Genomic DNA, 27469 nt, shown 5'->3' with positions numbered 1-27469 from the left:
TAGAAAAAGAGATTTTACTGTTAAAGGTTCCCGACTCCTGATCTACTGACTGCAGCATCTACATCTCAGTGACGAGCTTTATCTGTCATTTTTCTTTTGCTCCTGAATTCCAACAATTTGAATACAGAAATACTCTCTACTTACTTATCGTATATGTCCTACATCATGAGAAACAGGCTACAAGAACATGTTAAAAACACTACTATTTTCATCAGAGTGGGTCTTTTAAGTCTTAAAAGTTCTGGGGGAAAAAAAACTCCACATCATTCCTGTTTAACAGACTCTCCTGCGGTTACATCAAGGACAATTTGACGTTGTTACATTTGTACAGAAACCTTTAGGACTCGGGCCTAAGATTAACCATTGCTGGACCCCTGCTGCATTAAAGAAGCATTTTCGAATGACTCCTACAGTCTTGTGGGTCATAGGTCAGTCCAGACCTGAAAGACCTGCTGTGACCCCCAACAGGAAGGAAGCAGATCTGGAAAATGGATGGATGTTTAGATGTGGTTCTATCTGGAAGCAGCTTTGCGACTGCAATCAGTCCATCAAATGAACTTACATCATCAATGTCATCGTCGTCGTCTGCAATGTCATCAAACTGGATCTCATCGTCGTCTCCAGGCCCAAAGGTGTCTGTCTCGTTGGTTTTAGCTGTGAGGAAAAGGACAGACTTTAGAGTAAAGAGACCTGAGGCATCATCGGTGACGCTTAGACAACAGAATCTTGAACATACTGTAACGTTTCCACCATTAACAGGATCATTACAGTAGATTCTGAAGGAGAAGAATCTACTGAAATGATCCTGTTAAAAATTAAAAGTCCCAGTAAATCAAAGAACATAAACACTGGAGCTCCGGTGTTAAATGGTTAAAGAACCACGTGCACTTCACAGAACAACAACAAAAATATATATATATTTTTAAAGAATAAATATGTTTTTTCCCTCCTAGAAAGAGACAGCGTCTCCTTGTACTTGAGGATGACGTCAGCTTTGTTATCCTGAAACAGACGTGCAGATCAGAAAATACAGCTCAAAAAAGCAGGACTGGAGCTCCTGACCACAAACCTAAGAATATCAGAGATAATGTCTACATAAGAGACGACTGTTGATGCCAAATGACTCGACAACACGGGAGGATTTATTTCAGTTTACTCATCAAATTGGTTGGATTGAGTACAAATGTTGGTGATAGTTCTCATTCATCCTGGTGGTGCTGAAGTTAAGTCACAGCGACTGGATTAAAAAAAAAAAGGAAAAAGTTATTAAAATCCAGCTGCTATGACTCAACTTCCAAGACAATGAGTAAAAAAAATATAAAGATTTAATAATAATCTGCATCTACAAACTTTAGAAAAGTGCTAAAAAGGACAAACCCCAAACTGCAGAAGAGTTTTTGTTTTACTGAGGAGCAAACACGTATTTGAGAATCATTCTGTAAGTTGTTCCATTGAAGAAGATGAGGTCTGTACTGTTAAACACAGATCCATTTCAACCGTCTCTCTTCCACATCTAGGACTGAGTTCTAGAACCAGAACTTTCCTCAGAACCCTGGCTGTGGTTAAAGCAGGTCATGATGTTGGAGCTCCACCCCTGAAGGTCACATGTTATCTACAGCCACCAACTTTCATATCACATGACTACTTCAAATGTCAAGAGCGCTCAAGGTAACCAAACCTTACCTTATTTTGGCCAAATATTGTATTGATAAATGTAAATATACAAATGACGAACATTTGACCATTTTCTCTGTGATATGTTCAATAAAAATACAGGAAATAAATTATTAAGAGTTTATTTAGACAAAAGTGACAGCAGTAGTGGGTGGGGGGGAGGTGGGTCTCCTCTGAATCCCATGTCTTCACTGTTCCTCTCTTCCTGTTGCCGACACTTTCTGTAAAACATGAACATGATTCAACAGAGATAAGAAAAGACTCCAGACTGTTTGGTTCTCATGAAAATCCTAAAGATTAAGGAAACAATGACTTCACTCCTTCTGCTCTGATGGAGTTTTGTATGATAGCAATGACTGATTCAGTTACAGCAACACCTTAAAGAAAATGAAGAATAAATCACTGACCTCCACAATAAAACACCTGCCAGCATCAGCATTAATGGAAGATTTGATTCTCACATTACATGAAGATTGTTACCATGTATATAAACCTGCATTGAGCTGAATAGTCTCTACATTAACATTGTGTGATCACAATCACACCCTACAAATGTTGTAATTGCCCCTCCCCCTCTCACCTGTCTGACTGGACTTCAGGTGTGGAGGTGGTCGTCTCTGGAACCTGAAGATCAGCTGCAGAGTTCCTGCAGAAGCAGCAATGCCTCTTCTGTCCAGAAACTGAATCTCCGTCCATGTCTAAGAGAGAAAGGCCGGTGTGAATGGACTCTACTCTACACTGCTGCTGTCTTAGTGCGTTCACTCGGGTTATTGGGACTACAGTAAACAGCTTTGATGAAAACGAAGCGAAAATGCTGAAAACTTACTGAAGTCGTTGTCATGGTTTCACGAGGTCAGAAGGACCCAAGCTCTGGAAACATGTCTGTGTGTGAGGAAGTGATTTATTTAGAGATGGGGATGAATCTGTAGTCAGCGTGCTGGCAGGGGGGGTGGAGAGAGATTGAGAACCAAGAGAGGAGAGGCTGCACCGGGGTTTGCAGATGGTGTCTAAGGCTTGGGGAGGTGAGCGGCGTTCCTTTGTCCTTCTGGAACTGGAGGACACTGTGAGCAGGTAGAACCGAGTCTGTGGCTGTGAGTCAGCTGAGCAGAGAGGTCCAGAGATGGTTGGTTGTTGGTACTCGTGGTTGAAGGATTCTGCAGACAGGAAACAGTTCATGATCAGAGTACTGGAGGGTGAGGAGAAACTTAGAGTTTAAGCATAGACTGTATATAAAATAACTGGACAGAGCAAGCCCCCCCTACTTCCGTGTTCCATATAGGAACCACTGGGTTGCAAAAAGGCCAAAGTCCCATTGACTTACATTGAGAAACAGACAGTTATTTCTCAGTCATTTTATATGTCAGAATAATCATTCTTCCTCTGCTGCTTTCTGCTTAACTTCTTTTTTCTAATCCTATTTTTTTAAAGATTTTTTTCCATTATCACAAGTTATTAGAGTTATACATTGACCAATCAGATGGCTCAATAAGCGTTTGTGGGTCTGACGTCGACCGTCTGGAGGGTTTGAGTGACAGATGACGGGTAGCCAATTGGAGCAGACTTCATCAATGGGTCTGTGAAGACCTTTTAACACCTACTTTACAATTCAACAATGTACCAGTCATTGTCCTACTGTTGTTTTCCTCAATGGAATGTACCGATGCAGGAGTTTAAAACAACAAGAGGAGCATGCTGTCGACATTTTTAGATGAGGATTTACTCTGTAGAAATAGATTTCACTCTGAGGTTATGTGAGTTGGAATTTTTTGTTTGTTTAACGTTCGTTTTTCTTTATTTCACTGTTTTGATTGTAGCTTATAAATTATAAGTTCCATATATGCGCATAAAATCACCAACCAAAGTTTCATCTTCGCTGCACTTTTCCAGCTTCAGCCTGAATTAGACGCAGACGTCTGAGGAGCGCGAGACAAACTTGAAAGGACCTGGTCGTATTTTCAAACAGGAAAAAGATCCAGCTGTTCACTTGTTAGGATGGTTATTTATTTTAAATACAGCTGAACGCGCTTCTCACGTGCATCTGATCAGACTGTAACGTGGCAGCGGATGTGAAGAGACGAGCTGCGGCGCGCGCGAGGGGGACACGCGCAGTTCGGGCACGGCGTCTCCCAAATGCTCCTTTTATCTCGACAAAAAGGAATAAATGTAAGTAAATCCAAAAAGACCGCTGACAGAATCCAATGTTGGAATGGTTCTCCCTCAAGGGCTTCAGCAATGACTTGTACAATTCTCCCAAGCTGGCGTTATTAAAGTAGAAGATGTTTACATCCTGCGGTCTCGTGGTCGAGGCGTGGAAATAGGCAGACGGTTGCAATAAACTCACTCCTGATTGGCGACAGTACTTCCTGTAGATTCATGACTCAGCTATGACTCAGACCAATCGCTGAAGATGGGTTGCAAATGGCGGTATCCGTTTCAGGAATTGACGGTGAAAGCGGCGGCCTACTTTCACGAGGAGAGGAAGTAATGCATTTCTAATGGGGGACCTCAATGCTCGCTCAGTCCATTATTTTTACCGTCTATGGGTAAAAGCAGATAATTTTATCAAAGGTTGTTTTATTCCCCTTTAAGAACCAGAATGTTATAACAACAGCCACCCCAGTGATAAAGAGCAACTTAATCCAATAGCTCTGGTTTAGGCATTTGGTTTGACCAAAGCTTAGGTTGAGTAGATTTAAAAAGCTCCAGCAGTGACCTCAATATATCCTTAAATGGGGGGTAACGTAGAGCTCTATGTTTTTGTCCTTCTGCAAAATGTGCACCATAAATATTTAACACTTTTACATTTTTAGTGTGTAAACACACGTAATATGCCAGAACAAGAACAAAAAATTCTGCCCCATGAACATTTAAAATAGTAGACTTGAACCACAAGTTGTTTTTTTGTTGTTGTTTTTTCTCAATGCAATTTTTACAGAACGTCAGTACAGAACATCATAAGTCAGAGAAGGTAACTATTGGTTAAACTTCTTAAAGCATTTCTACAAATTTAACCATTTTTATAAGGACACAAGGTAAGCAGGCTAACCAACCAAATAAAGAACATTTAGTGCATTATTTTAATTCCACCTTCAAATTCAGTTTGTCATCCATTAATCCATCCATGTATGCATGCATGCACGCATCCATCCATACTTACATACATCCGCTGCCAACTTTTCATAAAACCTTGGAGTGAGACTCGGTGCAGGAAAAAAATAATCACTATACGGTGACAAGACATGGGACGAGTCAAGTGTAGTTTAATGAAAGTGTATTAGAGAAATAAAGCACCACGAGGTAAAAACTGATGAACTGAAAAGCAATGAGACAATAAATAACTTTTTAAAGAACTTTAATAAGATGCTGATTCTCCCTCATCTCTCCTGTCCGGTCCTGACACACCTGAGGGAAGGCGGAGCCTGCAGCTTATTGCCCACCCAGACTATTTTATACGACACAAATGAGCTTTTTTTTTAACAGCATTTTTTTTTTTTATTCTGCAACTGATTTATAAAGAAAATAAAGAAATAGACAGGCATGCACTTTTAAATTTAATTTTCTTTATATCTGTCTTCCATGAGAAAAATGTAAAAAAAAATGTTAAAAATATCATTTTCATCATCGCAAATCTTTAAGTGAATGCCTGAAATCTTAATTGTTTCAAATCAGTTTCTATAAAATTTGAAATGTTTAAATTTGTATATTTGAAGGAATAATATGTCAAAGAAGAAGAGATTCCACAGTCAAGACTATTGTGATAGATCTATCAATCTTAGAACATCATGGCCCTGCGACAAACTGGCGACTTGTCCAGGGTATACCCCGCTTTCCTCCAATAGTGTTTGGCTCTGGCAGCCCCATGACCCAGAAAGTGATAAGAAAATAGATGGACGGATGTCCTACATCACCAAGAAATGCCACAACAACATGATAAAAACACCAAAAACATGCTTTTCATTGGAGTGGATTTGTGGTTGCTTTATGTTGAGTCATTTCCGGGGTTATGTCGCCCTCTTGTGGTTACTTACTGAAAACAACCACATCTTTAATCTGAAAAAAGTTGAACGAACTCTTTATTGTTTAAAAAAATATATCAAATTGGATATTTTTTTAAATAACAGTACAGAGTTTTTCTTTAAACTACTTTATCAGCTCAGTCTTTATCATTCATGTTAAACAGGATTTTTCGCAGTTTGTGACTCAATAAATGGAAGTGATGGAGTTCATCTAAAAAAACACACAAAAGTTTCTGTTAAATTTTAGTTAATTAAGTCACTTATAGGTACCCGTGGCACTTTTGGGAAAGCTCTCACTTTATGTGGCTTTTAGAAACAAACACAAAACAAAAACCCATAACTTGCATTCACCACGTTGATGCTCCCGATTCTTGGCCCCCCTAGGCATTATGGGTAATGTAGTTAAATTGCGCTTGAATGAAGTGGCCACTTTAATTTCAGGTTCAGGAAATTATACATATCTTATATATTAACAATCAATCAATGATTGACAGTGACAGGTTTATAGAGAACATATTCCAATTCCACACCCCCACCCTCCCAGTTTATTCGGTAGTGATGGGATCCGAGGGGGCGGAGCCTAGGTGACAGGAGGAGGAAGAGGAGGAAGAAGAGGTGGAGAAAGCCGAGGCTGTGAACGGATGACAGTTGTGTCAGAAGCAGACAACATTGCGGAAGGATTCCAGTGATTCAGCCAGAACTTCTTCCCGTGTAGTTGGACCTGGGTAGGACATGGCATCAGATTCATTCACTTCATGGTAGAGCTCTATGTTTTTCGGCTGCCGCGGTGCACAACCCAGACTGTCAGAGGATTTCTTTAAATCAGGTAGGGAATTCCATCGTTAACCTGTTTCAATATTTTCAATACCTCAAAAATTTAAACAGGCATAAAATAATTTAGTAAACGCGTCTAAAATACATAATCGAATAGTTCTTGCTCTCTTTTTTACTCTAATTTAAACTAGCTAGGTAAGCTAACTTGGTGATTTGTAAATGTTGAAAATTGACAGCCACTTAGACCACTCAAGTTTTAGCTTAAGAGCTCTTGTGCGCTTGTCAGCCAATAGGATTGGAGGGAAGGCGGGGCTTGCAGGCCAACCTAGCTTGCTTTGTGAAAGTTCCCCCGTATTGTTTACAGCAGTGTCGTGGATTTGTTTACGCAGCACAGCTGATGGGGTAATCTGGAAGGACGACGGGGCAGAAACTGTAATTCTCGCTCTTTCTGGACTGTTGAATGTGATAAAAAAATTACATCGACAAACCGAATCTGTCTAAATAAAGAAAACGGAGTCAATATTAATGTTATAATGAACATGTGTAAATAAATATCCCAGAATCACCGACTTATTTATATTGAAAAACAACTTATAAATGACAGAAAGTTTTGTCAAATGACCAGGATGTTAGATTATTTCGTCCACATATTTGTCTTCAGCAGAAGTTAACAATAGGATCACGCAAATTCTAGAGTAAAATAACAGCAAAACATTTGAATATTAGCAAATATGTTTCAGTGTTTAAAAAGTTTCCTGTGAACTCCCACCCGCTTACTAACTTTGTGGAAAAAAATATAGGTCAATATTTATGAAAAAACAAAAAAAAAACAAATGGCTTATATCAAATAAATTGGAATGCCATATGATTTATTATTATTTTAATAAGGCTAATGTAGTGTTAATGTTTTTACCCTCAAAATCATTTAGACATTTGTGCTTAATTTTTGATTACATCTATTTTTCTTTTTATTTCTCAGATTAAATTTATTACTTTTTATCATTTTAGAAGCGATAAATAAAGAGTTTAAATAATTTGACCTTTATTATCATTTGCTTTAAAAGATTTTCTGTTTTTAAAATCTAATTTGCCTTTAGAGGTAATATTATTCATTTTGTCAAACACAACAAATAATAGTAAAATGGGCCAAAGTTTTAACAGATTTTGTTCATTTTTCTCATCTGAAGCTCAATTATTGTTTTAGTTATGTATCTTCACTTATTTATTAAACTGCCTATGAGTTTTCATAAAGTACTCGATTCCCAAGAAGTAAAAATTAAACAAAAACAGCCTTTCTAGTATATCCACTCTATAAAATATGTTTTTGATCATCAGGAATGATTATAATAAAATGTATGGTACCTTTATTAGCAGGGAGGGATGCAACAATTCACTTTTTCACAATTTTGTTCAAACTTTAATTTTTTTTATTTTGATTTGTGTATTTCAAATCAAACCAAACAAATTAAGAAAAAAAATTGATACGCTAATAAGCATCTAACAATGAAGAAAAACCTTTCAGTTGCTTCATACTAAGCTCTGCATAGTTTAATAAAAGCAATAAAACTTAGCACCACACGTGTTTGAAACACTTTCAACTTAAACATCCTGGTTTGCAGCAGGGATGCAGCCTTTCACTTTCCCCTCAACTCAGTTCAGTGGTGTGACATGTGGTTCGGTTTAAACCAGGAACTGTGGCATCCTTAGTAATTCCAATGTGTTCCTTTTATCCAGCTGTTTGTCTTGAGGGATGTGATCCTGTGATCTCCTCCTGCAGATGGGTCAGGCACTTTGGAGGCTTTCTCCCAGACAACAGCAGCAGCTTCAGGAAGAGCTGGCCGACCAACTTGCTGAAAGAGGAGGTGGAAAACAAGAGCATGGTATTTGCAACCTTCAGAACATATTTTTGAACTCTCTTCTGTTATAAAATGGGGGCTTGTGGCCTTTCAGAAAATAGTTTTAAAACTGTTCTAGAAAACTATTTAATCATATAATTGAAAAAGAAAATGGCTTTCTTTCAGTTCTGCTTTTTTTCCTAATGAACCAGTAAATGAGTTAATAAATGAGTCCCAGATTAGAAATGTGTCAATATTTAGTGTTGAGTGTTTTTTGCCCCATTAATCATTATGTTGTATTTTAGAGGGAAGAAAAAAAACTTTTCTGGCCTCAAATAAAAACATGTGTGATTTTCATTTTTTACTTATTTATCTTGGCAATGTAAAAAGAAAAAAAAAATCAAGTATTAAGCTCCAAAAAATTAGTTAGGTTGATAAATATTTGCAGTTAAAAAGCTATTTATAATCCATTATAATAGCAATACGTTACATATTCAAAAGAATATTTGAATATTATTTTATAGTTTTTATTTATTTTAGAATAAGGAAACGTAATGTTTTAGGAACAGAGATGTGTCTTTCCTCTTGTTGATGATAAGAAGCGCGTCTTGTTCTTCAGGCAGGGATGGAGGAGCACCGAGAAGAGCTGCACAGCACTGCTACAGCCCCGACATTTACCATCTGCTAAGAACTCGGAGAGGAGGTACAAACAACACGCCGTCTTTACTCTATCACCTTTGTTCTTTCATTTTTGTCATTTTTCTTTCAATTTCATCCATGCGTTATTGGTCAAAATATTATCAAAATAATGCAATTTAACACCCACTTATGGAAATAATAATAATAAAAAAAGATAAATGAACTACTTCATGAAGTACAAAGCTGTAAGGGTGAAGGAGGCAAAATGCAGGTGTGTTGTACATTAGCTTACATCAACGCAGTCTAGTTCATACTAATGTTGGCTGGTTTTGATTGCGACTGTCCTCGAGAACTGCGATGAACCTCTGAGTGGCGTTTAGACTTTTCAAGCGACGTAATCGTCTCCAGCGTTTATTTTTATCAGTTTCATGGCAGAGAATATAGTAGCGTGTTCGTCCACTAAACAGAAGCAGGCAATACAAAGGGGGAAAAATAAAAAAAAGATACAAATTGTATTCTGGAATGCTGCAAAATATGAGATATACGACTTTATTTTCCAGTAACTTGCTCTATTGCATATCTAGTTATCCGTTCTCTGTGACGCAGTATTTCCAAAAACTTCTTCAGTTAAGTTTTCATCATTTTCAGACATTCTTCTGGACAGTTTTCTCCGTAGTTGCGTTCTCTAATCGCTGAAATAAATTAAAGTTAAATTACAAGATTCGGACATGAATGCACTATGAACATAAAATCCCAGTTACAGGTGACGTCATCAGCAGGTGTCGCATTCTGCCAAGAGACTCTGGCCACAGAGAAAAAATATGGTGCACGAAAAATAATAGCTGGAAGGCCCTCCCCCTGCCGGAACCGCCCGCAAAAAAAACATAATTTGCGCTTGGAATCATTGCCCAGAACCCATGTTTTAAGCTTTCAACCTTTTTTCCTGTTTCTTTAAATTTGATTTGACTTGAAAGAAATAACAAACAACTGTCTAATTTGAAGCTCATCTTTGAAGCTCACATTAAACTGTTAGACAGCTACAGTTTACTCACATTTCAAAGCTTACAAGCTGCTAGTTCTGAACAGGTTTTCAAATATCATTTTTGAAAGGGTTTCCTAAAGTTTAGGAAATGTCCACTTACTCAACCAGTTAAAGTTACAAAGTTTCCGCCTCTGGCTAGAGATTGTTTCTGGCGCCATCTTGCACGTGACCAGAGGCCCCCCCATTCTACAGTGACTGGGACGATTCCGCTCCAATGACCATGCGACTACTGCGACGCCGGCAATTAGACATCGTTTGGAAGTATAAACCAACCCATAGTGCTGTTCATGTGATAAGTGCGCTCCTCACTGTTAGAAATGAGGAAATTAGACAGAGTAGTTTATGAGGGCATCCTACAGGCTCCATGTGGGCAGTTACGAATCACCTGTGCCTGCAGCATTTGCATTCGGTCAGAACGAGGGCACTACCCACAGCTTACAAACAACTAGAATTAGGTGTAAGAGCACTGTACAACATTAGTTCAACGTAGTACCTGTAGCTTACGTTACTCTTACAAATAACTCCCAGTACACTTCCCACAGGCATGACAATGGTACGCTCCGTTTTCAAGACGGCTCTTAAGGTGGCTGACCCTCTACAGGCTCAGACGACCCAGAACCTGCACTTGCACGGGTCAATCCTCCCGACTAAGGCTTTGACATGATTGTAGAATTCTGAAGTAAATAAACAAAGAAGTCTTCATAAGGTTTTGTTCTCATAGAATTTTAAATTGTTTTGTTTTCACTTTTCCTTCTAGTTCATGTCAGCTTAAGAAGTTTATGTCCAGAAACTGTTGCTCTTTGTTTTCAAAATTTCTATCACAGCATTGAGAATCCACAGATCCACGAAGATATTTTAAATATGTTCCTTTAAAAATGCTCTTGAATTATATTTCTATTTTTCCGTTCACAACTGTGTTGTTTGATAAAACATTTAGCTGAAAAATGTACTTTAATCTGTTTGGTGACAAAGCCTGAAAGTTAGATCAGTTCAAATCTACTTTCCCTTCTCTTGCTGTTCTTGTAATCTAAGAGGCATATGGAGCTACTTTGGAGACATAAATATTTGAAACCCAAATTAAACATCCAAAACTATATCCAAATATATCCAAAACTTTTTGCAATTCTAAAATAAACGTAATTATTTTCAGCTTCAAATGTTCTGTTTTTTAGTTTTCAAAACTCAAAATTTCAATTTTAAAACTTTTTTTTCAGTTTCAAATCTTTTTTTTTTTTTGTTTTCGAATCTAAAAATGTCAGTTTTTAGATTTTTGGCCCTGTTGTGGCGCGTTGGGGTACAGCTAACATGAAGGACCAATCAAAATCGTTGAGGGTGATAACTTCAGTCCCGGTGCGTTCACTGACTCTGAGAACTGTGATAATTATGCTCAGAAAAGGCTGTTTAATCTCTACTATCATAGTCTGAAGTTCTCCTCCAAGACGGGTGTAAAAAGCTGAGTTTTATCCCGTACAAACCATGCGTCCAAAACGCTGATCTAACCCGTTCAAAGCGCCATCTTGTTGTGTTAAAAACTGAAATTTTCAGATCCAAAAACAAAAATAAAGAGTTGAAATTGAAAAAAAAGTTTTTAAATTGAAAGTTTGAGTTTTGAAACCTAAAAAACAGATTATATGAAGCTGAAAATAATTCAGTTTATTTTAGAATAGCAACAAGTTTAGGACATTTTTTTTTTTGGCCAAACATCAATATTTTTTTCCAAAACCTTTTATTTGGGCTTCAAATGTTTATGGCCCCGATTTGGCTCAACAGAGGCACATCTTCCTGGGGAGTTCAAGTCTTTTTAATGGCGTCTAAGAGCAACTAAGAAAAAAGCAAAGAAGTGTGTGGGGGCAAGTTAGAATGGGTGGAGGACGGTTTGGAGGAAATAGAGATGAAGGTGTCGAGGTTTTCTTTGGGAGTGACGATAGAATCAGGAATAGAAAGATTCAGGATTGGGATCGTGTTTTGAAAATAAACACAGGGAAGCAGACTGAGAAAGTTTGGACACCTTTAGAGAAGGAGATGCAAAGTTTAGAGCTAAAAATATGACCAATTGGACATCACTGAGTTCAGATCAGCAACTGTTCACAAAATGAAGACTTATCTGCTTCTGCTTTACAGGTAAAGAGCCGCCTGGTTTCATAGACCTGGAGATGCTTCCGCCTGAACTGGGCATCACCATTCTGTCATACCTCAATGCTACTGATCTGTGTCTGGCTGGCTGTGTCTGGCAGGACCTGGGGAACGACGAGTATCTGTGGCAGGGGTACGTCTGCACAGAGTTCACTTCATTTCTCTTCATCATCGTAGGAAACAAAGTATTCTGCTATGATTTTCCAAATATCCGTAAGTTTGTCACGCTAAAGTACGTTTATGTAAACCCACTATCGTTACCTTGATCTGATTTAAAACTACATCGCTTAGCCCACATTTATTGCACAAACTCCAAATAAATTAGGCTCAATGAAGTTAATATGAGGAAGGCAAACATCAATAAATAGATTTTTCTCATTTTACAAATATTATATTGACCCCTCTCTCATTAAAAAGACATTTTATTCAATTGAAAAAGTAAATCTGTTAACTGATTAAAACTTTTGTTAAATACTGATGTTCTTAATATTTCTTACTTGACTGTTTAGAGTGGCTGCACAAGCTGAAGCAACAAAACAAAACACAGAGAAGGCTGAACTGCACACGTGTTCTGTCTTTAGATTCAGAAACTCACAGACGGATGAGCTTCACAGCCTCCGTAACTGGAAACTCGCTGTCATGGCAACAAAAGTGATTGACAGGCTACACAAATAATCAAGAAACGTGAATGTCATCCATAAAAGACAAAAAGACACTAATGGAAGTTAAAGTTCCACTTCCCATCATCCATCTGCTTCCACGCTCTCCCACTAGCTTATACTCCCTCACACCCTCATGTTACATGTAACAAATACAATCTTTTTCAAATGACAAAATTTTATCTGCTCTTGATGTACAACCATTTGAATAAATACTTATGGAAAAAATACAATTTTAAGCTTAATTATATGTATATTTATGTCCTCCATCATCAGTAAAATACTACAAGAACATGCTCCAAACACCAAAAACACCATTTACATCAGTAATCTGCTATAAAATGTTTCTTATCTTTATATATTTACCTCTTTCAAATACACTTCTTTTTAACTATTTAGCCTATCTTCTACTTTTCTCTAATTCTACTAATTCTTTACAATTGTGTGTTTACCCATCAGGCTGTGCAAGTCCACATGGGGACACTGCTCAATCTACAACAAAAGACTGCCTGCAGGTTTTTCCTATCGCAGACTTTACCTGCAACTAGATGAAGGCAGCCTGACCTTCAATGCAAATGCCCAGGAGGTAAGACGCTCAGACATCCCAGTGTTGGCATCTCCAGAGACCCTCAGACCCTCTAAGAGTGTCCTCTGTGAGGAGCCTGCTCACAAATGACTGACTTTGTGACAAATGTTTCTGTGGCAAACCAACATCAGCATTTGATTGTGTGTTTGTGCTGCTGGACTGACTTAATGTCCTCTACCTCTTTTCCTTGTGTGTGTTCAGGGTATCAGTTATTTCATGTCTAAAGGTATTCTAGTGGATCATCCAAAAGAGCTGGCAAAATTCATTTTTTACACCCGGAGGCTCAACTGGAAGATGCTGAGGATTTATCTGGATGAGAGGTCAGCATAAACACACACATGCACATGCACACAGACTCACACGTATCCTTCTCTTACCTGAAAATGGGAATTCCTTTTTTTTCTGTTCATTTATTTTGTATGTAAGTTTTGAGCTCTTCCTTTTTTTCATCATTTTTAGCAAATTAAAACAGAGAAAAGCATTTATGACTTGCATTTTCTTATGTATTTGTATTTCTTGACTCGCAGAAACATAAATGTGTGTTTGTACAGAGTATTTCTAAACCTAAATATCTCTCAACCACTTCATACTACTGAGTTAGATCTTTTGGTATCTACAGAGGACAGATGAGGCTTATCTGAGATGCCAAATGTGTTGGGAATTGACCGGAGAACATTTTTACTCTCTGGTAGTTAGGAGGTTAATGCATTTCCTACAGCTATTATAATGTCTTAACAGCCTGAATAGTAAACAATTTAAAGACTATGAAAATAATACAGTTACACATTTACATTTTCATAACCTAAACCTCATGTGTCAAAGTCAAGGCCCGGGGGCCGGATGTGGCCCTCTGGGTAATTCTGTCCAACCTTCCAGATAATGGAGAGTAAAATATTACAAGTAGATGTGTGAACATTAATGCACGCGATTAATCAAAAATAATTTTAGAATTTTTATTTAGTACTTTATTCTTGCTATTTTTGTGGTTTAGATCATTTTTTCACAAAAAGCTCATTATTTGATCGGTGGTGCCATATTGTACAAATACATGTTCCCTGGTGAAACATTGTGATTAATCGTGATTAATCCCAACACAAAAGTTAATTAATCAGATCTTTTTGTAATTGGTTGACAGCAGTAATTTAAAATAAATGTTCTAAATGCAGAGTTTCGTGTGTGATTTCATATTGTGATCATTCGCAGATAATAAGAGGTCGGTAAATACTGAGACTAAAACATAATTATAGCGATTAATTTTTTCCAGGTTTGCGATTAATTAGTTAATTTTTTTAATCGATTACCAGCCCTAATTTAAAGTTATTTAAGATTTAATTTATTCTGTAATAATTTTCCTGCCTTTTTTAATTTTTCATAGTTATGTTGAAAGTTAAAAATGTAGTTTTAGTGTGTTCAATAAATGTTTATCTTGTTTGGCATAATTTATGTTTTGGATTTTGGCCCCCTGTGACACCTCTGACCTAAAGGAAAATACTCACTATGATGAAATAATATTAAAACAAAGTCTCTGTTGTCTCAGAGGCAAGGCCATTAGAAATGGTTTAAGATGTGTTTTAGTTTATAGAGGGAAAAGTACATACAATACCGTACTTTAATTATTGCTTCAATGTAGAGAAAATTAAAGATAATAAGAGTATGTAATGTCTGGAATTGCTTAAAGGATGGGTTTCACTTCAAACATGGAGTGGACATCAACTGGGATGTGATGTTTTCTTTCTATGAACCATACTCAGTGGTTTATTGAGCTTAATAGTAACTAAGAACAAGTTTTAGGAAAAAAACTGCTCTTTGTGTGGCAACACCTGATGAGTTTCAGTCTCGTTGGTAGGCGGGACGTCTTGGATGAATTGGTGACCCTACATAACTTCAGTAACCAGTTCCTCCCGAATGCTCTGCGAGACTTCTTCAGACACATTCACGCCCCTGAAGAGCGAGGAGAGTATCTGGAGACCCTCATCACAAAGTTCAGTCACAGGTTCTGCACCTGCAACCCGGCTCTTGTGCGCGACCTTGGCCTTAATCCTGGTAAGTGCTTCGGCAGGTTTGTGCCCTTCTAGTGTACATAGAATGAGAGTTTCTGCTGTTAGTAGTCCTGCTTTGTTTGGGCGACAGGCTGTTGAATAATGAAATTGTCCTTTGTAATACATAAAGTTTTATGTTTCTTGGAAATTTGCCTCTTAGCAAGAGTCTGAACAGAACAGAAGAAATTTGTTGGAGGCTGTGGTGCATAGTCAGGTGGTGATGTAAAGAGGGATCATTCATTCAAACAGTCTGTCTGCAACAGTTTGACTGACAGCAATTTAAAAGGAGAAATACTTAGAAATGCAAAAATGATTTCTTAGAACATTTGTTCTCTTTCATAAGCAAAATGCCTCACATACATGTTACAAACTCATAAAAGAGGATTTTCATCGGAGGCGGACTTTAACACTTCCTGTAAGGCTACATGTGACTACGGCTTTATGAACAGTCAGAGACATTTGTGTTTTATCGTACTAATTTTTTTATTTTGCCAAGCATTATTTCGGGTTGGTCTCATAGACTTAACAAGAAAAAGTCAAAGAAATGTGTCTATTTGAACAGTAGTTCCACCTACTTAGTAAGTTTTGTTGTATTAGACTTAGACATAATTTCAGTCCAATTGGAGTCTTTTTTATTTGTTGGTTACCATACAAAGATCACTGTTCCAGAAGCATACAAATCCCTTTCCCCTTTAACATTTTCTTTGTGAGAAACATATCATTTTGTCATCACACTGGTAATACCAAAAACTAGCCAATGACATGTTTGTTGTTTAGCTCAAGTTTAGACCGGATAGAATATTCTGCTCCGTGTTTAGCCCGGATTTTCCTCTCTCTCTGCAGATGCCGTGTATGTGCTGTGCTACAGTCTGATCCTGTTGTCCATCGACCTCACCAGCCCGCACGTGAAGAACAAGATGTCAAAGAGGGAGTTCATCAGGAACACGCGCAGAGCTGCACATAACGTCTCCGAGGACTTTGTAGGCCATCTTTACGATAACATTTACCTGATTGGTCACGTGGCTGCGTAGCTCCGCTTTCGACACCCCTGTAAAGCACTGAAGGATAGGCATTAATACCTGAGCTACATGGAAAGCAGAATGATTTTTTTTAGCAAATTTCATGTTCGACAACCTGTCCGTTTACCTCGGGTTGTAATAACTCCTAAACGTTGCCACTCCACTGTGAGAGAAAGTGCGAGAGAACGTGTGCTACTAAATACTAATAGTGATTTAAGCTTTTGATTAAAGGTGACGTTTTGACAAAGTAACTTTAAAAATAGGAAGTTTGGAGGAGGACAAGCTCTGATAATGCACTGACTCACGAGAACGGTGAGAGGAAGAATGAAGACGAGGAGGAGGAAGCACTGCCAGCGGTGCGCTGAAGAAGCCACAGCAGTCACAACATGATCCCAACATATTCTTTTTAACTTTTGCTTCCACAATGTTTCTTGAAGTACTTGATTTACCTTCAAATTTTGGTTTTAAACTTGAATTTTAGAAGTTTTAAAGACTCACTCCGATCATCTTTTGAGTTATTTTGAAAGAAGTATTATTTTAACCCTTTATCACTGGAGCTCTAGTATTTTTGTTCTTTGATTCACTTTAACTTTTCAACCGTTAACACAATCAACGTAATTCCAGTAGATTTTAAAGGAGAAAAGCGGCGTGAGTTCACGCCGCTTTTCTCCTTTAAAATCTACTGGAATTACGTTGATCGTGTTAATGGTTCAAAACTTACAGTATGTTAAAGACTTTTGCGTTTTGGTGTCACTGGTGACGTCTCAGGCGTTAAAGGGTTAATTATAATTCCATTTTTTTTTTAATTGTCGTTTTTTAGGACATAGTTTCTCTAGTTCATTAAAAATACACCTCTGAGATGAGGGTGGGACCGTTGGCGCAGAGCAACCCCGCCCCACTTCCCCTCCCTGTTGCTGAGGGTGCTTGTGACCCGCCCATCATATTTTTTACATCACAAATAGACTATTTTTAATCTTATCCTGATTTATGACAATTTAAATGAAGAAATACAATTGTCATCGGAGTGGGTCTTTAAATATGTTTTTTTTTTTCTATCGTAAAATTGAGGCTGTCTTTTCAAGTCTGCAGAAAGGGTTAACTTTCAAATACATTTCTAACACAGAAATCCTTAAAATTTTGGATTGGAAACAAATATTTTAGCAAAATTATAACTCGCTCTGTTCATAGAAGATGCCATAGGCGCCATACCCCGACTGCAGCAGGCACATTCCTTCTCCGTTAAAGGGTAACCAAACAGGGAACCAAACACACCTGAAATTTGAAAATCCAGTCAGAGAGGTGAGGCTTGGGGGCTGGACTTTTATCATAACTGATGTGGGACTTCTGAAATTACATTGTGTGACCAATCACAAAATTCAACTGTAAGACATCAATTCGACCTGTAGGGGGCACCACACTGACTGTTGTTTGACCATATTTTCAATAATTAAACAAGTTTATATTAATTTGTCAAAAAAAAAATTGGCAATGACCAACAGACAGCACTTTTAAAGCCCCATTTATAGAGTTCAACAGACAAAAAAAGTTAAATTAGGGTTTGGTTACCCTTTAACAACTTTTTTTCCCAAGTAAATAAAATGAACAAAAAAGCCTTAAAAGTCTTGACAACTTTTCTATTGTGATGGATCATCACATGAAGTTCTCACTCAGCAGACATGTAGATACTCAACTATATGAAAGTCCTGCATGTTTAGATGTTTCATTTCAAATATATTGTTTTATTGACAGCCAATCAAAAATTCATATCCAGTTTCTTATCTATAACAAATAATTTAGCAGAAATTAAATTAGAAATCATTTAAATTCAGGAGCTGTTGATAGAAATCCATATGCTAGAAAATGATCATAGTTCTGTTATTCCTACTTGATGTACCCACATTACTTCCTTCCATGGACTTTATTTTTGAAGTTATTCCTCCCATAATATTATTTATTATCACCAACACTATGTTCTATGCAGCTGGCATGGACTCTGAAGTTTTGTGCTCTTTAGAAATCCAGCTTGAAGTTCTATTTAACTGCTTATAATAACGTGGTGCAGGCATGGGGGAAATAAAGCTGCTTTTATTTTGAAATTATGGCATAAATGGGAGGGGCTATTTATAGAATGTTCCGCATTTGAAAACTCGGCTTGCACTGTTTTAAATCGATTTTTTTAAAGCAGTGGAGACTCGTGAAGACCACACTACAGTTAGAAGATGCAGATGTCAGCAAGATCATACCCGGAAAGCTTTTTAGCCCTTGTGCTATCCTATTGGGTCCAGATGACCCCAGCCTTACACTGACGCGTTATCCATCCCATGACAAATGTGGATGAAGGTGGACAGGATTTTATGTCTGCCACAGACACCAGTGAAAATCAAAAATCATTTAAAAAAAAGTCTTTTGGGGTCCAGATGACCCTACTCCCAACATCAACATACCTAGGATAGCACAAGGGTTACAGTCCAATTTACTTTAATAAAGTAATGGTTTATTCTGTTGGAATTAAGTTGATTCGTTTTGCAAAGATTTAGCAGAAAAGTTATGATCTATCTGCCTGTATTTGTCTGTGAAACACCATATCATCTACGCACTAATCAGTACACTATGACCACACGCTTTCTTGTTTTGGGGAAAAATTCAAAACACATCTGAGTGATTGGTAGCATAACGTCAACTGTAGAGACATCTCCCTGCTGTCTCAAGGATTTGAGTCTTTCCTAACCAGTTCATGCGTTCTGCTGCTGTCATGAACGGTCTGTAGAACCACGGCTAAAAGGGGGTGAACGTGACCTCTGTGCGAATGTGGGACAGACGTTTCCCACCTGAATGATGTAAAGAGATGTGCTGTGCTACCTGTTCTATCTGCCAGTGGTAAAACTATTAAAAAGTGCTCTGTGTACCTGCTGCTCAGTTTTAGGACCAGTGTGTACACTGACGGTAACCATAGCAGCAGACAGGATTATTGGCTTTTTATTTATGAAGCCGGTTTAATAAAGCAAAATGTATAACTGTTTCTGTGTTGTTTTTGGCAACAAAACAATGTTATGTTAAAACTGGTTACTCTTGCTTACAGTTTGATGTAAAGTCCCACTTTAATCATATTTGTAAAATCATTCCCAGTGGTCTTTTTATTATGATTGTGCTGTTATTAGACCAAAAAACCCAAGAAATTATCGTTTTCTAGGACATAGTTTCTGCAGAGTGGCAGTAGTTCATTAAAAACTCACCTCTGAGTTGTGGGTGGAGCTACTGGTGCAGAGTAAGCCTGTGCTAATTTCCCATCATCCCTTTGTTTACACTCTCTCCTGCTAACTTATAACCCCTCACAACCTCTACAAAACATGTTAAAGACACAATTTCCATCAAAGTTGGTCTTTAACTTTGTGTGATTCACCATTTGACACAAATTACTATCTCTCAACATTAAAAAAAACAAAGCAAGTGATGGATTTTATGTCAACAAAGACAACAATTTGTCATGGGAGTAAAAACTGCAATAGAGTGCAGGAGATGTTGAAGGCAAGCACCACCAGGGGGCACTAGCTGATATGATATTTCAACACCACAAGTCACACTAATGCAGAGGGAGATAATTCCCACTTCATGAACTTGTAAATATGTTTCATGAAGTTAATTCTGGTCACGAAACACTTAATTAACTGAACAATTATTCTTTAGAATTCATTTTTTAAACATTTTTGATGCTTCAACGCGTATTTCATGTTGTTTTCATGTTTTCCATGTATTTGTATTTTATTTCACTATAGAAAAGCTTTCATCGAGTCCTGCCTGATTCTGTTTAGTTTCAAATCTCTCGTCTCCACTTCTACCCGTGCGGGTCAAGGAAAAGGGCAAAAGAAAATCAGATAAGAGGATTTTTTTTTATTTTCAGCAGTCCAGATTACTCAGTGTGTAAAAGTTTCTGACTTGATTCTCAGAAGTTTATTGATATTATATTAAGTACAGTCAATTTTAGCGTCTTACGATCTAGAATTCGCCTCACTACTGCTTGACATCCTGACCTACAATTAGTCTCCGGTGGATGACGGCGGCGATGATGATGGCGGGGCTGGTTTTCATTTGGTCCAGCTCAGACCGGGTCGGCCGGCTTGTCATAGTCTGGTGGCTTCCATTCCAGGGCGCCTCACTTAAGCTTGATGGAGATGATGGATGGCCCCGGGAGCCCAGAAACCTCTGCTCTCCATCAGCCGGAGCAGCCTCTGCGGCTGACAGCGCAGCGCATGCAAACACTATAGACTTCTTCTCTCTTAGCTTTACGTGTACTGCTTCTGTAACACTGCAGCTATATCTGTGGTTTAACTTTGTACGCAGATCTATGTCTGTTTCATTGTGACCTCTGATTTAACGATACTGGACAAACTGGAAAAGAGTGGAATACATGTTACATAAAGTATCCCCCCACTCACTATATAGTGCGTTTGCCTTTTTCTAGCTCTGTCCGAATCTAATTCAAGAATCGAGTGCACTTGAAATCTCCCAGAAGTGTTTGCAAAAACTAGTGTACATCAATGCTCTCTAGATTAGCGAAATATAGACCACAATGCATTGCGGTTGAACAATTTGTAATAATTTTTGAATAAACCATCCACATTTTCGCCATCAGAACACAGTGGAGTCATAAGTAAAAGTCGTGAAATGTTCGTATTGATTCAATTTTGACTTTGTGAAGTCGGTGACGTCATATTCGCGTTTAGAAAAACAAAAAAAAGTAGTGAGCATCATGTCTGAGTTACCTTTAAAATCCAGGGCATTATATAGTCCCGCACTATGTACTGTAGTTTTCTTAGTAGTCAGGGGTTAGGGGGGGAATTCAGACATGTCTTTCGTATATCGGAATAGAGCTGTGAAAGAAAAAGTCTGGAGCAAGATTCACCAGATTTGTACCACTTTGACAATATTAACCAAGTCTCTTCCAACTCATGGACTAGTATCAGGTCAGTGTGAACACCTTCTAGAAGCACGTTCAGCAGTGTGTTTGATCAACAGATTTTAAAAAGCACCTTAAACTTTTTTTCTCAGCTGATTTATGTTAATTTCATAGGCACGTCACTGCTGTACAGTGTTACACATCAATACAAGGTTGCTTTTCTCTGCTCCAGAATCAGCTGGAATTGATTGTGTCAATACTTGAAGAGTCACGAAGCTCTAAAGGGACAAGCCAGGAGTCTGCAGCCTGCAGCTCTGGAGCTACATGCAGCCCTTTTATTAGAGAAAAAAAAGTTTCTGAATGTTAAAAAGTAGCAACAAAGTAGTAAAGAGGGAAAAAATAAACAAACTCAAACAGTTGAAGGACGTATCACAAGTCAAACGACAAAAAAAAATCAATGGACGTCAATTAGCACAACCAGTATTAAGGGGCATTGGATTGTTAAGCAAATTTTCTATTTTTGCAGAAATTAAGGAATTGTAAGTGTGTTCGAAAAATATGGCAGGGGTCAATTAATAAGTTTGGATTGCATTTTGGTTTGTTAGATTTACATTTCTGGCAGAGATGCACCAACAACAGTAAAATTAACCATTTTTATTCAACCACTGCTGACATTACACTAACTACTAATAGATTTGCTACATTGAGATGATCATCTGTGACAAGATGTCTTTTATTTTGAAAGGAATTTCTGTCAAAAGTTATAAAAAATCCCATTTTCTTTTAATGTTTGTGATCTATTCATTCAAGATAAACAATAGTTGGTCTACGTTTATCATATTTGTAACAAAAGCATAAATAAATCAGTGTTTTTTTAAAGGGTGAAGGAAGACTTTGGCTCTTTCTGGGTCATAATCAGGGAGTAATCAACATTTCAGATTTGAAAGTTGGACACCCCTGGGTTCAGCATTTATGCTGTATTTGTTGCCTTTTCCTTGTTTTCTTGATCAATTCTTGGCTCTAAATTTGAATAGTGAAGAACCTGTTTTTTAAACAAGCCAACACAAACTATAACTTTGTAGTCTCAATACGTTGTTGTATTGTTTTTGTCTTTCAGTGTGTCGTATTTGAATTCATTCATTTTAATTGCAGTCAATCCCACATTGAATTTATCTCTGGAAAACATGTAAATTATACTATAAAAAAACGACTGATGTACAAATCTCACTTTTTCTATTTTATCATTTGTCTACAATACTTTGTGTTACAATAAAGACATTTTTAAGTGCCTATCTATTACATTCTGTTCAAGAATCAGCAACCACAACACAAGAAAGAAACCTGAATATAATCATTGCAAGCTTTTTAAACATTTTTTTTTCTATTCTTCCACCTGTTTCGCTCCAGAACAAAAACTTTAATTCTCCAAAAGTTTCCCCTTCGTACCGATGCTGCATTGGATCTCGTGCAAAGGGGACCGTAAGAATCCAGCTGCTGCTTCAAAATGAGAAACACAGCTGCACACACACACAGCGGCTGTGTACGCCGCTGATGGGGAATCAATAAAACTCCTAATGAAAAACAGAGGATTATGAGAGAGGATGATAAAGGAAATATTAATCCACATCCTGCTGAGATCTGGGAACGACTGGAACGCGTCCATCTTTTGAACAGCAAAATTTATGCTTCCATTAAAACGCTCTATTAGGTAGAGGAATGATATAATAGTCTGCATATAGTTGAGGCGAGTCATGCTGAATTAAAAATCCCAACATCGACTCTGAATCCGGACAGCAGCAGCACAGAATTCACTGTGAAGATCCTCCACTTCCAGAGAAATCCGGAGGATTTTCAGACAAAAACCCAAATGTTTTAGCAAAACCTTTATGCTAAATAAAGCTATGATAAGATATTATCATAAACCTGTGCCTCACAAAAGGATTCCAATGTTTTTTTTTATTGTTTAAGTGTTCAGCCCTTTAAAACAGAATCAAGCATAAAGAAGCAACTTCTGAACTTAAACATTTCTTTGCTAAATAATGACAAATATAGTAAAAAATATTAAAACAGCTAAAAAAATAACTAAAACCATCGCAATACTTTCAAAGAATAAATATTTATAATTTAAGATCCAGTCAAGCAACTATGATTTGTACTTTTAGAGGTTAGATAAGTCGTCTGCAAGCAGGCAGCACTATTATTGGTCACTCTTTGGCGTTGGAGAAAAATCCAAACAATCTGAAGAAATAATGTGTTTGTTGGTTAACTTTTGTCATACAACTGAGAAAATCTTACATTAGTTAGATGTAACTGTTTATTTTTTTTTGTTTGTTTGTTTAAACCAATGAAGACGCATTCAGAGCTCTACCTTTCCTCCCAACATGTCAAATAACTCAGCAAAATGACCATAAAATGCTTACTCTGGAGTGTTTTATAGTTAGATTTAGTTAGAAGTTCATATTCTCATTTTATGTCTAGTTGTTGTTCAGTTCAGAGTCAACGTTTTAAAAGTGTTACTGCAGGTGAATCTGCTGCAGCAGGAGAATCGAAAATGATTCAGAATGTATTTTATTTAAAAGTAACTTGAATGTGCTGCGGTCAGTAGTAATATAATAGAAATATAACACTTTTATGATTTATTGGTTACATGCTATAAAAAATGACTTACTGGCCACAGATATATGAAAGTGTATTTTTCTAAACATTAAAGTGGATTTTTGCGACCAAAAGGTTCTTTTAGTATTAATTTTTGCAGACTTCTGAGTTAGATTTCTATCAGATGATAATGGACATAAAATTTCCTTTAATTGAATTAATGTAAAATAATAACAATACAGTGTGAATTGATGAAAAAGTAGATATAAATTTACTTTGCATGAGCAATTACTACACCCAAAGTACCAATTTTGGATGGTTGTAAAAGCGTTTCCAAAGGCCATGGCTCGTGTTACATGGAGTCACAGTGGTTGACCGGCACGAGGAAAGGCTAATAACCCAGCAGCCCCCACCACCAAAACACATCTCCGCATCTGGATGTGAATTCAGATTGATGGTTTTTGACCTAAATTTAAATATAGAGTTGTAATTTATTAATATTTACAAGTCAAAATGAAAAAGAATAAGGAGATCTGATTGGCTAACACATATTTTTCTGTAGCTCCAAACAAAAAGTTGACATTTGAACTGCTTTCTGTGTCATTTCAGGCCTTTAAAGAACCCCCCCCCCCTGTCCAGAAACACCAGGATTTCTGCCGGTTCGCTTTCTGTGTCTGAGCGTGCCGCTCGCACTAACTGTGGCACCAAAACTCAGTTACGGAAAAAAAGCAACAAATTTAAAACATGCTTATGGATATTATAACTTATTTATACATGCTCCAGAAATGTTGACTATGTATTTCCCCTGCTGTGATGCTGATGAAAATTTGTGACACATTACAGAAAAAAATGACCTCCCCAAAAAAAGATTTCTTTCTTCTACAGCACACCAACTTAAATCTAAAAGTGACTTTACTACATTAACTTGTATTTGTCCTGGTTTGTTTAAACCTTTGTAACAATCACCCTAAAAAAAAAAAATAATAATAATAAAAAAAAAAAAGTTTTCATTTTATTTTTTGTTCTAATATTTACGACTGAAATTGGTTAATCTTCTATAAGTTTATTAAAAAGTTGCATAATTCATTTTTTGGGATTATTTTATTTTAGTTTGTGAGTCACTTGTGTATAAAATCTTAGAGGATAATGACAAAAAAAATCCAAATTCATTATAAATTTGAATTTCTAAATCACTGCATTTAACTTGTAAAATAAAATTCAATGTATTAATTCATAAATGACTGAATTCATGTTGACACAACTGCATGATGTCTAAATGTCCATTTGTTTATTGTGCTTTCTCCTCGCTGATTCCGTTTCTTGTTGTCTTCCTTCATGTGACTTTAAACCTGATTTGAACATTTTGAATCCTGCCAAACTTCAGAGACGAAGCTCAACTGTTCTCCGTTCTCTCCAGCAGTTACGTGACATCACAGGTGTGCATCCACTTCTCAAAAAGTCCTCAGCGACAGCCTCAAACCGATTGTTTTCATCTTCTGTTATCGTTCATTTATACTTTTTGACAAAGTACCTGCAGTCACTCATGTGTCTGGCTTTCTTTTTTTTTTTTTTTTCCAAGTCGTGTAAAATTTCAGTGAACAAATTGGATCAAAATAAAGAAATGATAACAAGTGAATGGATGAGAGATGAAAACAGTGAGTTAAACCCCAGAAGGATCAACCATCAGCTGTTTGTGAACTGATAATCAGCAGGTATGCAAACCCAATTAAAGCAGAACGGTTTCTGCTCTGGATCATTCTGGTGAGTTCCAGCATGATTACAAAACATGTAATCATGCTGGAAAAAGGAAAAAGCTTATTTATTGACTTAAGAACATTTTAAATTGGTAAATAAAAAAAGTCAGATAAAGTGATGCTCAGATATGCAAAAACATCTCATGTCAGAAAACAATATGACAGGATAGCAGCAAACTTTTCTTATTTTGGATCATAACAGAGAATATTTACCCTGATGCAATGAAAAAAGTGAAACGTTGGATCGACTAACAAAATTTCTGTAATTAGTTAATAACAAATTAAATGTTTTAGTTGAGCTAACTATTAACTCAAATTATTTATTTGATACAAACTAATAATTTTAAATGAAAAAAATTACAGAACTTTTGTTAACTGATCCAAGGTTTCACTTTTTCTTCATTGTAGTTCAATTAAAGACCTAAATATAATCCTAAAGTAAGATTTTTCAAGAACTTTTACTGTTTTTGAATAATTAAAAAATGGGATCCAACCAACAACAATTTTTATTTGGATTTATTGCATTACTTTACTGCAAAAAGAAGTAGCCTAAAGGAAAAGAAAACTCATTTTAAGAATAACATCACTTGAAAGTAGTAAATGTATCTGTCCTTTAATAAAGTATTTTTTACTTAACTAAGAATCTTAAAATAACCTGTAGAAATGGAAAAATTGAATCTATTAAATAGTTATTTATTTTTTCACATTTAAAAATATTAGTTCTTATCAAGTTACATTTTTAATTTGAGTAAACCAACTCAAAATTTTATACTGTTTAAAACTAATCCTTTTAAATGTTACAAATTACAGATGTTTTGCTAATTTATCCATCATTTCACTTTTTACAGTTTAGGATGTTAAAATGTAGAAACAAGGAATCCCACACAATCATTAAAACAAGGGAAATACAATTACTTTAACGGAATGTTTTACAGCTCAATTGTAGTGTTTTTGTTGCAAATTCTATATTAAATATTTGTATATTTTTTTGTTTTAATTACCCTAATTGTAGTTTTGTTTGATTACGGTGACAGAAACTACTATAATAAAAGGAAATGATTTATTTTAGAACCAAATGAGACTACTATATTTGGACAAGTTGTCCCTTCTTAATAAATCTTCATAAAATCTAAAACTAGCTCTTAGTCTCAGAGCATAAATGTTCATTTTTGCTTACAAAATAATGACAATGACGTTATTGAACTTAAAATTAACATCCTAAAATAGAACCAATAATTACAGTTTAATTTGAGGTTTTTTTTTTTATTCTTAAATCAAGTTTTTTATAGTCAATACTATAGAGCAAATGGATTTTAGCCTTTTAACAGCAGAGCCCCAGTGTTTATGTTATTTGCTGGAATTACGTTGATCGTGTTAACGTCTGAAAAGTTACAGTATGTTAAAGATTTTGTGTTTAAGCGTCACCGGTGACGCCTCAGATGTTATCTCAATTTATTAATAAACTCCTTATTTCTTGATCTTAGCTCCTAATGAGATAAAAATATTCTATACTGTGTGGATTTTGAGAAAAGCTTGGAAAGATGTAGAGCAAAGATCTTAAATGTCTAAAAACAAAGTTTTAAAACTTTGCAAGAATCAAATAGTTTGTAGTGTTGAGATGACTAAAGCTATTTGTCCTTAAGATAATTATTATTTGATAAAGAACTGCATGTTTTTGATCTAATTTATTCTATCATATGAAACACTATATTGTTGCTCTGGTTGTTTATGACATATTTGTTGTGTTTTGATATTAAAAAGAGAAGAATAGGGTGTCCATTTCTGACTTGACAATAAAAAAAAAGCTCCC

The 27469-nt window shown here is 36.5% G+C and overlaps 1 protein-coding gene across 2 annotated transcripts; it reads left to right on the top strand.

The window, feature by feature from the left end:
- Window positions 1-6259: 6259 nt before the first annotated feature.
- fbxo8 (F-box protein 8) lies at window positions 6260-16826 on the top strand. Of its 2 annotated transcripts, none has more exons than XM_024259845.2 (8): window positions 6260-6516; window positions 8242-8344; window positions 8919-9002; window positions 12102-12246; window positions 13232-13358; window positions 13560-13678; window positions 15205-15401; window positions 16241-16826. In XM_024259845.2, exons 2-8 carry the CDS (start codon window positions 8242-8244, stop codon window positions 16426-16428), a joined length of 963 nt encoding a protein of 320 aa, XP_024115613.1. In that variant the 5' UTR covers window positions 6260-6516; the 3' UTR covers window positions 16429-16826. The 2 variants fall into 2 exon arrangements, with proteins under 2 accessions (XP_024115613.1, XP_024115614.1); XM_024259846.2 differs by having other exon boundaries at window positions 6263-6415.
- Window positions 16827-27469: the final 10643 nt, after the last annotated feature.

This window comes from Oryzias melastigma, linkage group LG1 (assembly GCF_002922805.2).
Source record: "Oryzias melastigma strain HK-1 linkage group LG1, ASM292280v2, whole genome shotgun sequence".
NCBI classification, from domain to species: Eukaryota; Metazoa; Chordata; class Actinopteri; order Beloniformes; family Adrianichthyidae; genus Oryzias; species Oryzias melastigma.
Note: the sequence above shows the minus strand (reverse complement) of the source record. Positions and strands in the feature narration are given on the sequence as shown.

Bases quoted from the DNA above. Each gene is read 5' to 3' on its own strand.
- fbxo8 (XM_024259845.2), top strand. From the start codon at position 8,242: ATGGGTCAGGCACTTTGGAGGCTTTCTCCCAGACAACAGCAGCAGCTT. The intron at 12,247-13,231 runs GTACGTCTGCAC...TTTACCCATCAG, and splicing joins GACGAGTATCTGTGGCAGGG to GCTGTGCAAGTCCACATGGG. The intron at 13,679-15,204 runs GTCAGCATAAAC...TCTCGTTGGTAG, and splicing joins AGGATTTATCTGGATGAGAG to GCGGGACGTCTTGGATGAAT.